The sequence below is a fragment of the Chelonoidis abingdonii genome, chromosome 2, assembly GCF_003597395.2.
Source record: "Chelonoidis abingdonii isolate Lonesome George chromosome 2, CheloAbing_2.0, whole genome shotgun sequence".
Classification (NCBI taxonomy): Eukaryota; Metazoa; Chordata; order Testudines; family Testudinidae; genus Chelonoidis; species Chelonoidis abingdonii.
Window position 1 is genome coordinate 277,592,982 of NC_133770.1, and position 16,635 is coordinate 277,609,616.

The 16,635-nt window shown below is 41.6% G+C and overlaps 1 protein-coding gene across 2 annotated transcripts in view; it reads right to left on the bottom strand.

The window, feature by feature from the left end:
* TAF2 (TATA-box binding protein associated factor 2) overlaps positions 1-16,635 on the bottom strand; it is a 117,673-nt gene that overhangs the window by 17,251 nt on the left and 83,787 nt on the right. For both annotated transcript variants that reach the window (XM_075063202.1, XM_075063203.1), the window contains exons 22-25: positions 12,685-12,794; positions 9,127-9,356; positions 6,243-6,395; positions 5,765-5,870 (exon numbers count right to left, since the gene is read on the bottom strand). In XM_075063202.1, coding sequence (XP_074919303.1) covers positions 5,765-5,870; positions 6,243-6,395; positions 9,127-9,356; positions 12,685-12,794 — 599 coding nt within the window. The remainder of the gene's footprint in view (positions 1-5,764; positions 5,871-6,242; positions 6,396-9,126; positions 9,357-12,684; positions 12,795-16,635) is intronic.

Sequence of the window (16,635 nt, forward strand, 5' to 3'; positions counted from 1 at the left end):
GAGAGTCTATGGATGAACTGGCAGCAGAAGCGGAGCAGGCAGCATACAGCGGTAACATGAAACAGCTGTATGATACTACCAAGCAACTGTCTGGAAAGTTCAGCAAGCCAAAACATCCCGTTAAAAACAAGCAGGGAAAGTCTATAACAGGAATAGAACAACAGATGAACAGATGGGCGGAGCACTTTGAGGAACTCCTGAACAGACCAGAACCACCAAATCCACCAGATATCAACCCAGCCAACGAGGACCTCCCAATTAATTGCGATAAACCAACCAGAGATGAGATCAGAAAAGCCATCACCATGATGAAGAATAGGAAGGCGGCTGGACGTGATGATATCCCAGCAGAGGCCCTGAAAGCAGACCTGGATGCTTCAGTGGAAATGCTGTACCCCCTCTTGAGAAGATATGAGAAGAAGAAGTGATTCCGGCAGACTGGAAAGAGGGATATCTCATCAAATCCCCAACAAAGGAGACCTTAACAACTGTGCCAATTATAGAGGAATCGCATTCCTGTCGGTGCCAGGAAGGTCTTCAACCGAGTCCTCTTAGAGAGATGAAGGATGCCGTCGATCCACAGCTACAAGATGAACAGGCAGGTTTCTGGCAGAACAGATCATGCACAGACCAGATAGCAACGCTTTTCGCATCGAGCAGTCTTTGGAGTGAAACTTCTCATTGTACGTCAACTTTGTTGACTATGAGAAAGCGTTCGATAGCGTGGGATCGAGAGACCCTTCTGGAAGCTCCTTCGGCACTATGGCATCCCAGCAAAGGTGGTCAACCTGATCAAGAACTCATATGACGGATACACTGTAGAGTGATCCATGGAGGGCAGCTCACTAACAGCTTCCAGGTGCAAACTGGAGTCAGACAAGGATGCTTGTTGTCACCACTTCTCTTTCTCCTCGTCATTGATTGGATTATGAAGACATCCACTTACGAGCGTAGGAATAGAATCCATGGATGTTGTGGACCCAGATTGATGACCTGGACTTTGCCGACGACCTTGCACTCCTTTCGCACAGTAAACAGCAGATGCAAGAGAAAGACCAACGTAGTGGCAGCCACGTCATCACAGGTTGGCCTCAACATTCACAAGGACAAGACCAAGATCCTTAGGATTAACTCCATCAGCAACGACCCAGTCACACTGAATGGAAGCCCCTGGAAGAAGTGCAGTCCTCACCTACTTAGGAAGCATCATCAACCAGCAGGGTGGCACAGATGCAGACATCAAAGTAAGGATTGGTAAGGCAAGAGGAGCCTTTTTACAGCTCAAGAACATCTGGAGCTCCAGAGAGCTGTCTTTGGCAATAAAAATTTGACTGTTCAACTCCAATGTGAAATCAGTCCTACTGTATGGAGCTGAAACCTGGAGGACAACCAAAACAAGCATCAGGAAGATCCAGACCTTCATTAATAGCTGCCTCAGAAGGATTCTCCAGATCCGCTGGCCAGACACCATCTGTAACATCCACCTCTTGGAGAGAACCCGTCAACTCCCAGCAGAGAAGAAATCAGAAGGAGAAGGTGGGGTTGGATAGGACATACATTACGCAAGCAGCCAACTAACATCACCAGACAGGCACTGCGGTGGAACCCCCAAGGCAAGTGGAAAAGAGGCCGTCCAAGAAATACCTGGCGACGTGACCTTCAGGCTGATAGCAAAAAAATGGGCTACACCTGGAACCAGCTAGAGCGAATGGCCCAAGATAGAGGACTCTGGAGATCTGTTGTTGGTGGCCCATACCCCGATTGGGGTGACGGGCATGAGTGAGTGAGTGCAGTCTGAGGATGAGCTCGGAAATCGTGCGGAACCTGGATTCTGGAAGGTATGCTCTGGCATGGGTGGAGTCCAGAACCGCCCCATGAACTCTATTCGTTGCATAGGAGACAGGGTGGACTTGGCTTCGTTCAAGAGGAGGCCGAGATTGAGAAAGGTCCACCTGATGAACCACACCTGGGCCTCCACCTGCTCCTTGATGTGGCCCTTTATGAGCCAATCGTCCAAGCAGGTGAATACTTGGATGCCCCGCCTGCGCAGGAAAGCTGCCACAACTGCCATGAACTTCGTGAAGACCCTTGGGGCAGCTGACAGGCCGAACAGGAGCACCGTGAACTGCAGATGGGCATTGGCCACAACGAACCTGAGGTATCGACGGTGTCAGGGAATTATGGCGATGTGGAAATAAGTGTCCTTTAAGTCGAGGGCGGCATACCAATCTCCTGGATCTAGCGAGGGAATGATCGAGGACAGGGAGACCATGCAGAGCTTGAGCTTTCGTATGAACTTGTTCACCCACCGCAAGTCCAGGATGGGTCTCAGGCCCCCTTTTACCTTCGGTATTAGGAAATACTGAGAGTAGAAGCCTTTGCCCCTGAGCTCCCGAGGGACTTCCTCCACCGCCCCGTCTCCATGAGGGACTTCACTTTTTGAATTAGAAGTTGCTCGTGAGATGGGTCCCTGAAGAGGGACAGGGAGAGGCGCTGGCGGGGCGGGAGGGAGGAAAACTGGATAGAATATCCCCTCTCTACTGTGCGGAGCACCCAGCTGTCCGACGTGATTCGGGACCAGGCACGGTAGAAGGTAGACAGACGTGACCCAAAGGCAGGGGTAGAAGGATCCATAGTCTCCATAGGTAGGTCACCCTCGACCATACCATCAAACAGGAGGCCTAGGCCCCGATGATGGTCTCGATTGACCGGACGCCTGGCCGGAGGGGTGCCATTGGTGACGCCTCCTGCCATTTCTGCCCCGCCTGCACCCCAGCTCCTGGCGAGTCTGAGGCTGGTAGGAGCGTGGGGCCGCCTGCGGCCTAAACTGTCTGCGCTGGGTCGCAGGGGTATGCAAGCCCAGCGAACGAAGCGTGGCCCTCGAGTCCTTTAGGCTATGGAGACGTTTGTCCATCTTTTCTGAAAACAGCATCTGCCCCTCCAAGGGGAGGTCTTGAATGATCTGCTGGACCTCATAGGGAAGGCCCGAGACCTGAATCCAGGCTCCCCGCCTCATGACCAAGCCCGTGGCCAGGGTGCGCGAGGCTAAGTCCGCCGCATCAGGGGCAGCCTGGAGACAGGCTCGGGAGATCAGTTTCCCCTCCCCCATCAGGGCCGAAAACTCTGTCCTGGGGAAGGAGCTCTGTAAACTTGGACATGGTTGAACATGTATTATGACCATATCGGCTTATGATTGGCCTGTTGGTTGGCAATACGGAGTTGTAGGCCTGCCGTAGAGAACACTTCTCTACCAAAGAGGTCGAGTCTTTTGGCGTCTCTGTTCTTTGGTGTTGACCCCTAAAATCCTTGACCCTCCCGTTGGTTGGCTGCGTCCACCACCAGGGAGTCCAGGGGTAGAGTGGGTGTACAAGTGTTCGTGCCCTTTACAGAGGACGAAATAAAGCCACTCCGTTCTCTTGGCAGTAGGGCCCAGTGAGGCTGGCATTTGCCATAAGGTGCGGGACGTATCCGCTATGGTCTTGATCAACGGGAGAGCCACCCTGGATGGCCCTGAGGGAGCCAGGATGTCTACTACCAGATCCAAGTCCACTTCGATTTCCTCAGCCTGAATTGCGAGGCTCTGAGCTGCTCGCCAGAGCAATTATTGGAAGATTCGAGTATCCTCCAGGGCCGGTGCCACAGCTGTGCCCGAGACTGCTTCATCCAGGGAGGAAGACGAGGAAATTACTTGGATCGGCCCTTCCTCAGGTGCATGCAGTCCTTCGGGGTCTTGCAGCACACGGTACTGTGGTTGCAGGGCCGGTTTCGATTCTAAATGCGGCACCGCGACCGGTACCGGGGTTGCCAGTGAGCGGCTTGGCGTATTGGGCAGTGCCTGTTGACCCCGAACTGTAGCCGCTGCCGGCGCCGCTGCATGGCTAGGGGGTGCTGAACTTGGATATGGCACACCCCTGCCCGGCGACGGTGGAGGAGGCAGCTGCGCCGGGGCCACTGACGCCGAGGAGACCTGCTAGGGGAAAATCTTCCGGCTGGCGTGCATGCGGCACACACACACCTACTTTGAATGAACATGAACAACCCCTTGAAGAAGAAGTAATTCTTCCACCTACTTCACACTGATAAGGCCTTAGATAGAGTCCTGCGTCCAGTTCCGGACACCACATTTCGGGAAAGATGTGGACAAATTGGAGAAAGTCCAGAGGAGAACAATAAAAATGATTAAAGGTCTAGAAAACACAACCTCTGAGGAAAGATTGAAAAAATTGGGTTTGTTTAGTCTGGAGAAGAGAAGACTGAGGGAGGACAAGATAACAGTTTTCAAGAATAAAAAAGGTTGTTAAAAAGGAGGAGGGTGAAAACTGTTCTTGTTAACCTCTGAGGACAGGACAAAGAAGCAATGGGCTTAAATTGCAGCGAGGGTGGTTTAGGTTTGACATTAGGAAAAGCTTACTAATTATCAGGGTAATTAAGCATTAGAACAAATTGCCTAGGGGGGCTGTGGAATCTCCATCATTGGAGGTTTTTAAGAACAGGTTAGACAAACACCTGTCAGGAATGGTCTAGTTATTACATAGCCCTGACTAGAGGCCCCTTCCAGTCCTACAAATTTTATGACTAGCCATGACACTGCTCTTGCACTTAAATGCTTACTGCCCCTCTATATACTATACTTTAAAAGGTAAACATTCGAAATCACCTTTCAGAGTTCAGCAAAGTTATGGAAAAATATTGGTAATTGTTTATGGGACATGCTAGAAGAATGACAAATCAAAAATTAACTAGTGTTGGCCAGTTACTGAATTTCTCTCTGTTAATGACAGAGAAGGGAAGTTTAGTAGGGAACTTTGCTTAAGGTTTTCAAGAAATATCTAAGAATAATACTTAGAGCAGGGGTCCCGAATGCGGTGCCCATGGGCGCCATAGTGCCCATCGGGGCATCCATGTGCACCCATCTACTGGCCGTTGGGCAAGCAGCCGCTGAAATGCCACCAAGAAGTGGCAACATCAAGAAGCACGCCTCTTGATGACACTCCTTCATGGCGGCATTTCAGCGGTGATCCCTCTTGACGTTGCCACTTCACGGCAGCATTTTGGCAGCTACTTCTCCAGTGGCCACGGTCCTCGGCGGCTAGTCGTCTGGCACTCGTCCCATGGAAAAGGTTGGGGACCACTGACTTAGAGGTAAAAATCCAGAGAAGAGGAGTAACAGAACTCTACAAGATAATTGTCTAAAGGACAGGAAATAAAAAGGTAGTCACAGATGGAAACTTTTCAAGTTTAAAACAGTCATGGGTATCTCTGAGGCTAGTCTGAGTACCTTTATTACTAGAAGTAATCCAGTGATAACTTATTCAGATTGGCCACACTATACATTTGTTGCTAGAATACATTTGCTTCTGCTTTATTGTTTTCTTCTATTTAAAAATGTTTTTTTGTAACCTAATACAGTCAGAAACCAACTCTCCCAAAACACTGAGTGGGTCTATTTTTCTTCTCCCTAACTTTGTTTCTCTGACTTCGGTTTATTTTATTATTTTAATTTGCATTTTTTTCTAAGCATAACATATTTCCTTATTAAGAAATGTATCAAAAATATACAACCAGAACACAGTAATATATATTTAAATGATCTAGTCTTGAATACCTAATGACATATAAGATGCACAGAAACCATTCTACATTTGCTTTTCATCAACACTCAAACATTTACTAAAGTGATTCGGAGGGGAAAAGCTGCAGAAGAACACTTTCACTGGTTGAGACTAATATACTATCTGTGATCTGCAAATTAACCTATTCATACCTGGTGTTGATGGTCTCTCCAACATATTCAAATGATGGTAGATAAAAGCTTGACTATCATGAACAGTGTCCATATCAATTTCCTCCTCTTCCTGAGAGTTTGAGAACTAAAACACCAGCAAGAAATATGTAAAAATAAGGTAATATTAATAATTAACTCTAACAGGTCTTATTTTTCTGGGGAAAGGAAGCAAATTTTTGTCACTGACAAGGAATATATAATATAAAAGTCTTGCTCATGATCCTTCTAATCTACAGTGGAAATAGCACGAACATTTAGAACATTAATTGGCAGCTTCACTCCCTGTCAGCCAATAAAGAACCTGATGGGAGATGATTTTGCCAAAGTAATCACAACAACTACCGTACACATATGCACAGCATGCTTTAGGCTACAGCTGTTAGAAAACTCAGCGAAAGACTTTACTGTTATACTAAATACCCTACACACTGTTAAAGTTCAATTGCCATTTTCTTACTCTGATTTTTAGTTTGACTTTACTGTCTTCATTCTTCTCTGGTATCTGCCCTGGCTCCAGTGGGGACCCAAGTGGCATATCAGCCTTCCTCTTCACCCCTTGCTGATGAACAGAAACGCTGGATGCTGTTTCTTTAACAAGATGATCATCCTCCTGAAGCAGCATTTAAAGATTAAAATTAGAAGACAGCAAAAGCATATTTAAATCTAAAAGTGACATAATGGTTGAAAACACACTTGAGTTGAACAGAATCTTCCCCGTAGTTGAGGCAAAAAATATTCCCTAAAACCTTTCATGGACTTGCGCCAACCTCTCCTACAAACATACTTTCTCTTTACTTCAGTCCTTGCTCCCTCTGCATATCAAGAACTGGCCTCTCTTCTGTCCCTTCTCACAATCGTGGTACTGTTGGTGTGCAACAAATCTCTGCAGCTCCTGAAAAGCCTTCCTATGTATATCTGCCTCACTAACTCTCTTCATTTCAAATCTCAGATGAAAATTATCACAGATTCTGATCTAAACAAGGGACTTAGAGTAATCTTCTTCAGAGGTTAAATTTAAAAGCTAACACTAATTTTGTTGTATAAAAGTCAAATATAATGGTTATGCCCTTGATTTCCTTTTAGATGTCATACTAGCTTTTCTCCAAAAAGGAGGTGTGTAAGACCCCTTTGAAAATTACTGCTTAGATTAACCAAAATAAAGGTAAGAAGAGGAACATGAAAATAAATGTATAAGTCCAATGAGTTCCAAACTACACAGTTATAGGCATTAAAAAGGAGAAAGGCCTTCCAAAGTACAATGAAAATACAAAATAAAATACAGGAAAAGACAAACACACTTACAGAAACAGACACTAGCCCTGTCTAAAACCTAGATAAAAAGTAAGGCCTACCATAGCCTTTTCTCCAAACCATTAGAAGCATCTACTACTATACTAAGATGGTGTACTGCTTCAGAATCAGGGGTGTCCCACACCAATCACGTGACTATAAATGCATGCTTTCTAGAATTAAAACTTCAGCCTTGGAAACTTACCTTCTCCCACAGCAGATTCCAGAACAACAATAATTTAACAATTCTCGTTCTCAAACAACTCATGCTCACAGAACACGCAAACCTCAAAAGACAATCTACTCAACCTAGATATGCTCCAGCATCTGTCAGAAATTCTTTTTACTTCACACAAATATATTTTTATCTTTGGTCAGGTCTCTTCATTTCATGTTCTATTATTACTCCTAAAACTATTTAGGTCTGTGAACATTCTGGAAGAACGTTTGCCTGAGGTGCTATCCAATTTCTGTACAGTATTATTTTGTTTGAATTTCACAAGGAAAACTAAATTAGCATCAGTTTAGGGTGATTTTTTTTTAAAATGAACATAGCCAAGTTCTGGGAACCGAGAAGAGGCTATCTAGCTCCTTAAAGCAGGAAAATGCATAAACATCCAGAAATCAAGGTATTGTGTGTGCTGTAGGCACATCTAATAACAAAGACACACATTTAAGCAAGTTTCACAAACAACAGATATAGCGAAATGTTGTTTGCTCACACATTCTTCAGAGTATGCTGCTTCCAAGTATATTACAAGCTAATGGCCACATCTGCCTTTACATACACATAGCTATCTGTCTATGAGTTGCTGTGAGGTGCTCAGATACAAGCAAAAGATGTTTATAAATGAGGACATTCATGGTGCACATCTGAGGACAGAAACTAGTTATATGTGAATAAGGTAAGTGTTGCACAAATGTTGATAACTTTCAGAGGCAATTCAAAGAATCTCTGATGATCCACACATTAACACTGAATTTCTGTACTCATATTTTTATTCTCTAAAAGCTTGGAGCACAACTCTTATTCTAAAAATAAGGACTAGAGAAAAGATGGACTTTTTAGTGAGAAAAAAGTCTGTATTTATTTCCCATTACTTTGAACGTATATGGTATTTTTACTCCTAAGTGTGCTATATGCCTCAGAGGGAGTAAAAGAACAGGTTCCTATCCCAAACTGCCTAAAATCAAATTTTATACATGACCAATGAGTTACCTTCCGCCTACTAAGTTATCTCAATAGCACTTACTCTTATAACAGTTGATTTTTTTAAAAATTAACCTGTCACAAAAATAGTTTCCTCTTTCTCTACTAAATGTTGACTTTTCCCTCCATAATTACATCTGCCCAAGGACTACTTTAGGCAAGATTTAGTTCTGAACTAGTGGCAGTTTTTATATTAAAAATACATGACTTTAAAAATCCAACATCTTGCATCCTCAAAGGCCTAGAAATGGGATTTTCATGCCGTTGGGAAGAAGAGTTTTCTAGCTTCCTAGTGGGACCAGGCACTGGAAAGGCAAACAATATCAGATTTTAAATCTGACATTTTTAAATGCTTCTACGAGTCTCTTGGAGCCATGTATTCAGGTGTAATTGGACTAATGGGAACTAAGGCACTTGGTTTCTAGATGGAAATATTAAAAAAAAAAAAATCTCAATATATACCATTTTCATGGTGATAAAAATCTTTATACCACAGCATCACAGGTTCTGTGTGAATCAAGCTTACTTCTTGTAAATGATACAGAAACAGTGACGTTTCAGAATGGATACAAATCAGGAGTGAGTGTGGGCTCGGGCAACTAGCTGGAAGGTCATTCCACATATTAGGGAAAAGGCACCAAGGTGGAATGAGAGAAAGAGACAGAGAGTTTTAAGGCTGGTACTATATTGGAAGACTTGAGAGTAACACATAACAAAAAGGCCAGGGGGTAAGTCTTGAAAGTTCAGACAAGAAGTCTGAATTCATTACACAGTACAACTGGAGCCAGTGGAAGTATTCAAAGCAGGGTGGGGGAGGCATGTGCAGATGGCCAGTGCTTACAGTGCTCTGGAATCCTATCAGTTGTCCATGATTGTTAGGATTGTTCACGGGTTCCTGACTGTTTGCCACTGACTCAGGGATGATGATAGGATTAAGTACAGCTTTCTTCTCTTTCAGATTAAGGACCAGTCCAAGCTCCGGTAATGGCAAACAAGAAGGTCTGCTGAGGCCAAAGAGCGTGAAGTACAGGTCCACAGCACCACATCGGAGTCTCCAGTCATGTGAAGTACCTAAAAATCAAGGAGGGGCAAGTGTTAAAATGTAGAGATAATCTTAAAAAAAAAAAAAAAGTTCAAATGATTTGGAGCCATCAAGCTCTACACATTTTTAGCTTATGCTGTCCTCATCCTTCCTCCTTCCCTCCTATTATTTGTTACATTCACTTGTTATGTTTGCTTTTAATAAAGACTGTAAGCTGTTTGAGGCTGGGAGCATGTCCTCCTCTATGTTCTGTACAATGCTTACCACAACAGGACCCCAATCACAACGGGAATCTTTGGGTGCTATAACAATACTAAATAATATTAATAAAAAATACACATGCCACCAGTTTCATTTTAGATTTTACTTTCAAAAGACAATTGGCAGGTAAGTGGAACAACACATTGACAAACTAGCCTTTCACCTCAACAAGTCTGGATGTGAAAATGAGTTACATGAAAAATAAACTGAATGTTATTGCTTCAACCTATTCTCTAACTGTCTACATCACAAAACTATAAAATCCAGCACAAGTTTTCCAGTGTTACAGTCTGGGGAAGCTGTAAAACTAAGCAAGAATCTTAAATAGCAGCAATTATTGCTACACCAGAAACTAGCTTCAACCAATCACATATTCTATAGTACAAATCAATAAAATCCTGGCAATTCAGTTCTGCTATACACTCGAGTCATGATGTTTCTAACCTGTCTTGCCTCCTGTACTGTATGATCATTATTATCTTGCCTTTGTTACAAGTCTACACATATGCAGTGTAGCTGTAGCAGTCCCAGGATATTAGAGAAACAAGGTGGGTGAGGTAACATCTTTTACTGGATCAACTTCTCTTTGTGAGAGAGACATGCTTTCGAGCCACCCAGAGCTGAAGAAGAATGTCTCTCTCTCACCAACAGAAGTTGGTTCAATAAAAGACATTATCTCACTCACAGTTGTCTCTCAAGCCTACATATCTTTTCAAAAATAATCTATGTTACTGAATACCATCATGTAGGAGGTCAGCTCTAGGCAAGGGACTGAGATGCAGTCTGCAGTCATAAGTAAAATGAGTTCTTACTTCTGTCTGCCAGTCATTCTTACATCCATACAACAAGACAGACTCCAGTTACTAGTGAAGCATTATGGTCCAAGACAACCATAGTTCTAAGTCGGTGAGAAAGAGACATGACTGAAAAGTCTTTAGGGTAGGAACCATGTTTTCCTTTGTGTTTTATAATATTTAACAGAAGAGGAACTCCAGTCATGACTGGAGCATACCTGCTGCACACGCTCTGGAAATGTCACTGACATAATTCAAAAGGAGCAATTAAGGTGACTACCATCTACTATGTTTCAACTTGAATCCAATATTCTGATTTGTAATTAAATTTAAGAAAATGTTTTAATACACTGAAAATGTCTTTATGAAATAAATGAAATGATTAAAAACTCCACATTGCATTGACATCATCACACACTAATGGTAAAAGCACATTTGGCACCACCCAGAGCAAAAAACATGTAACATCTGGCACAATGTTGTAAGTATAATGGTTTTGGTGCAAACTCCAGCCAGCACTTGACTGATTATAAGTTCATCAAACTTATTATTCCCTAGCAGGAATAGAAATTAAATTGGTAAACAAGGCAAGGATGAGCCAACTGCCATGTTGATTTGGCTGAGCAAGACCTTGCAGAGGGAAAAATTACAAAATGTATTCTTGTGGATTACAAGTACCATGGGAGCGAACAGTGTTTGGAATAGACTTAGCTGTATATATTTATGCAGTTTCAGGCACCTCTTTTCTGATGAGAGTTGCATGAACAATTGGCTGGTGACGGGGGGAGCAATGAAATCTGGACAGATCTAACATTCAAACTGAACAAGAAAATACGCTGATGAGATAAGAACTATACTTATTTTTTCTTTATAAACGATCTGGCCATTTAATAGTCAATAAAAGATAATCAATATTCAGCATCAGTCCCGCTTTCACAGAGCAGGTTGGCAGAACTGTTATTCTTAAATACAACTGCTGGGAGAATATGTGAACCCCTGTAAATATAGCTCAACACTACACTCTTCGGAATTCAGTAGCATTATCAACTTTATGTTTGTCAATAAAATATTACAGAAAAAAAACAAAGATTTGTTTCCCCACAATGCAATTATTTTAGGTTTTAGTAAATTTAAATGCACCACTGCTTTAAGACCATGCAGCCATATATCTGGTGGATTAACAATTCATCTTGCCTTTAACAAACATTTGTATTGGTACTCACACTTTGCAATTATCTTTGTATTTTTATTTACAGAAAATAAAATCCAACCAGAATGTCATCTTCATGCATAAGGAGTAAGTGCTTTAAGTCCCAAATATAACCGAAATGTATATCTTAATTGTTATTTGCAAAAAGAAGTAATGGATATAAGTGAACACTGCACACACACACTTCTCTTGAGAAACAGGGAACAAAAATTCTCTGGAGATAATATCAAAATGTTTATTTCCTGAGTCTGACACTTGGCAAATCTTACAAAACTGAACTACTTGTAGTCTCCCTACTTTAACCCCTGGAGTGTAGCTGTAAACTTTCAAGCACTAAAAATAAAGATGCAAAGAGAACAGTCAGCTCTGAATGACCTAAAAGACTATGTAAATGTTTATATGTAACCTGTACTGTGCCAAATGTTAAAGAGCAGTTCGTGAGTACTGGACAAAACTGTCTCAGCAATGAAAAACAAGTCAATAGCAAAAGATACAAATCCTTCTCACATTAGGATCTTTACTAGTCAAAGCCAAGTAAGTCTTAATTTTAAAGTAAAACTTCTTAAGATCTAATTGATCCACAGAAATTCTAAAATCTATTTTACGCATTTAGGTTGGGGACGAGAGTGCCTAATCTAATGAGAACTTGAAGTGTTTGATCAATTTGAATATGGAAAATAATTAGAAAATAATTCATTTCAGGATTTATTAAAAAATTATATATATGAAAATTACATTCCAACATTTTGTAATAGAAAAAACACAATGTGTAAAGTAGCAACACAAGGTGAAAACTGTTGGCAGTACTACCAGAAATATTTCTTTTGCAGGCTTGGATCAAAGAATCACACGAGGTGTGAGTCTATGCTAAATGTACTTCATAACAAGTTCAGTAATTGCAGAGGATGGAGAAAAACAGGGTGTCAAAGGACAATCCTATATGCTGGGTATCACTACAAGATGATGCAAGTGTGAATGGAAAGCCTCAATTTTTGAACTTCAAACAAACCTAAAGAGAGCTCATTTTATGTATCAGAGAATATACAGAATGCTAACCACTCCAAGTTTCTTAATATACAGAAGAAATTCAACCTGAATTCATAAGTTTCCAAAGCTGATCCACCAATGCTTCATTGCACAAGGGAGACTCCATGTTCTTAGTAAAGGGTGGATTCCTCGTCAGCATGTTCAAAATCTTATGTCTGAAAGAGAAACAAAAGTTCCTTTTTTAATTCAAATGAACTGAGGCCTGGTCTATACCACGCGTTTAAACCAAATTTAGCAGTGTTAAACCGAATTAACTCTGCACCCGTCCACACAACGAAGCCCTTTATATCGATATAAAGGGCTCTTTAAATCGGTTTCTGTACTCCTCCCTGATGAGGGGAGTAGCGCTGAAATCGGTATCGTCATGTCGGATTAGGGTTAGTGTGGCCAACCCAGGAAAAAAACGCATTCGACTCGCGCGGTATTGGCACTCACGGGGCGGTATCCCACTAGCTGCAACCTTGTTTGAAGACACTCTGGGAAAGCATCGACTCGGATGCAGACAACAGGCTCAACTGGCCAAGTGCAGGTAGACAGAAAAAGCCCCGCGAACTTTTGAATTTCATTTCCTGTTTGCCACAGCGTGGAGCTCTGAATCAGCATGGTTGCCATGCAGTCTCAAATCCAAAAATGAGCTCCCAGCATGGACGATGGGAGATACTGATTTGATTGCTGTATGGGGAACAAATCTGTTCTATTAGAGCTCCGTATACAAGGAAGATGAAATGACAAAGCATTGAAAAAATCTCCAGGCTATGATAGACAGAGGCCACAGCAGGAGACTCAGCACAGAATGCTGCGTGACAAGCCGTAAACAGAAAGCCAAAGAAATCAGAAATGAGACGCTCATAGGAGGGAGGGAGGGGAAATGAGGACATCCAGATATCCCACAGTCCCGCAAGTCTCCGAAAAGCATAATTATGCAAATTCTTGGCGGAGCCTCCCAGTGCATGAAGGGTCAAAAACACTGGTCAGAGTGGTTCAGATATATCTGACATAAATTTACTCCTCCCGCACCCGACAGAAAAAGTGAGAAAAAAAATATCATGATCTCAGCACTTTTTTCAAATGTCACAAAAAAAGTATGTCTAACTGCAATGCTGTTGGTAAGAACGTGGTGCTGCGGCAACTGAACAGCAGCATCCCCCTCACCTATCCAATTCCTGATGGCCATAACCCGACCCCGCGAGACAGTACAAAATAGGTGGAAAATCTGTCCTCATCATCCCGTGAGGCTCCTGGCTGGCCTTGGTGAGGTCGGCCAAGGGACGCCTGGGTAAAGAATGGGAATGACTCCTGGTCATTTCCAGCAGATAGACAAAAGGCTTGGTAAATCTGTCCTCATCTAGGCAGCTGGAGGCTGAGCTCCATCAAGCCCCCCCACCCCGATTTCATATCTAAGAAAAAGATTCTGTAACTGCCTTGGAATATCAGAGCGGAAGCAAGGAGGCTGGCTTCCTCTCCCTCCCACCCTTTTATGTCAATGCACTGAACTAAGGATCAATAGCAAGCTGGAGAATGCCATCCCTCATTTTCATCTCACTAAAAAACTCACAGTGTTCCTTATTCCTGCATTCTTTATTACTTCATCACACAATGGTAAGAAAAGAAGTAGAAAAAGAAAAGTTTCGCGGGCTTTTTCATGTCTACCGAGCCCAGTGCATCCGAGTTCAGATTGGCTTTCAGAGGGTCACAATGGTGACTATGGGATACCGCCCGGAGGCCAATATAACCGTCGAATTGCGGCCATCACTAACCCTAATCCGACATGACGATACCGATTTCAGCGCTACTCCTCATCAGGGAGGAGTACAGAAACCGGATTTAAGAGCCCTTTTATATCGATATAAAGGGCTTCGTTGTGTGGACGGGTGCAGAAGTTAATTCGGTTAAACACTGCTAAATTTGGTTTAAACGAGTGGTATAGCACCAGGCCTGCATTCATTTTGAATTAAAAAAAGGAACTTTTGTTTTCTTCTTTCAGAACATAAGATTTTTGAACATGCTGCGTAGGAATCCACCATTTACTAAGAAACATGGAGTCATCCTTGTGCATGAAGCCATTGGGGATTTCAGCTTGGAAACTTTAATGATTAGGTTAAATTTCTCTGTATATTAAAAACTTGGAAGTGGTTAGCATTCTGTATATTCTCTGATACAATAAAATGAGCTCTCTTTAGGTTTGTTTGAAAGTTCAAAAATTGAGGCTTTCATTCACACTCTGCATCATCTGTAGTGATACAGCATATAAGGATTGGTCCTTTGACACCTGTTTTTCTCCATCCTCTGCAATTACTGAAAATTGTTATGAGTACATTTTAGGCATAGACTCACACCTCGTGTGATTCTTTGATCCAAGCCCTGCAAAAGAAATATTTCTGGTAGTACTGCCAACAGTTTTCACCTTGTGTTGCTAATTTACACATTGTGTTTTTTCTACTTAGCAAATGTTTGAATGTATTTTCATATATATATTATTTAAAATAATAATCCTGAAATGAATTATTTTCTAATTATTTTCCATATCAAATTGATCAAACACTTCAAGTTCTCATTTAGATTAGCACTCTCGTTTCCCCAACCTAAATTGCGTAAAATAGATTTAGAATTTCTGTGGAATCAATTAGATCTTAAGAGTTTTACTTTAAAATTAAGACTTACATGGCTTTGAATAGTAAAGATCCTAATGTGAGAAGGATTTTGTATCTTTTGGCTATTGACTTGTTTTTCTCATTGCTGAGAAACAGTTTTTGTCCAGACTCACGAACTGCTCTTTTAACATTTGGCACAGATACAGTTACATATAAACATTTACATAGTCTTTTTAAAAGGTCATTCAGAGCTGACTGTTCTCTTTGATCTTTATTTTAGTGCTTGAATAGTTTAACTACCTCCAGGGGTTAAAGTAGGGAGACTACAAGTAGTTCATTTTGTAAGATTTGCCAGTGTCAGAACTAGGAAATAAACATTTTGATATTATCTCCAGAGAATTTTTGTTCCCTGTTACTCTCAGAGAAGTGTGTGTGTGCTATGTTCACTTATATCATTACTTCTTTTTGCAAATAAAATTAAGATATACATTTTCGTATGATTTGGGACTTAAAGCACTTACTCCCTTATGCATGAAGATGACATTCTGGTTGGATTTTAAATTTTCTGTAAATAAAAATACAAAAGATAATTGCAAGTGTGAGTACCTATACAAATGTTTGTTTAAAAGCAAGATGAGATTGTTTATCACCAGATATATGGCTGATGTCTTAAAGCAGTGGTGCATTTAAATTTACTAAAACCTAAAATAATTGCATTGTGGGGAAACAAATCTTTGTTTTTTTTCTGTAATATTTTATTGACAAACATAAAGTTGATAATGCCTACTGAATTCCGAAGATGTAGTGTTGAGCTATATTTTACAGGGGTTCAGCATATTTTTCCTCCAGCAGTTGTATTTAAGAATAACAGTTCTGCCAACCTGCTCTGTGAAAGCGGATCTGAATGCTGAATATTGATTATCTTTATTGACTATTAAATGGCAGATCGTTTATAAAGAAAAAATAAGTATAGTTCTTAATCTCAATCAGCGTATTTTCTTGTTCAGTTTGAATGTTAGATCTGTCCGACGATTTCATTGCTCCCCACCGTCACCACCAATTGTTCCATGCAACTTCATCAGAAAAAGAGGTGCCTGAAACTGCATAATATATACAGCTAAGTCTATTCCAAAAACTGTTCGCTCCCATGGTACTTGTAATCCCAAAAGTAATACATTTTGTAATTTTTCCCTCTGCAAGTCTTGCTCGAGCACAAATCAACATGGCAGTTGGCTCATCCTTGCCTTGTTTACCAATTTAATTTCTATTCCTGCTAGGGCGAATAATAAGTTTGATGACTTATAATCAGTCAAAGTGCTGGCTGAGTTTGCAACCAAAACCATTATTACTTACAAACAGTTGTGCAGATGTTACATGTTTTTGGCTCTGGGTGGTGCCCATGTTG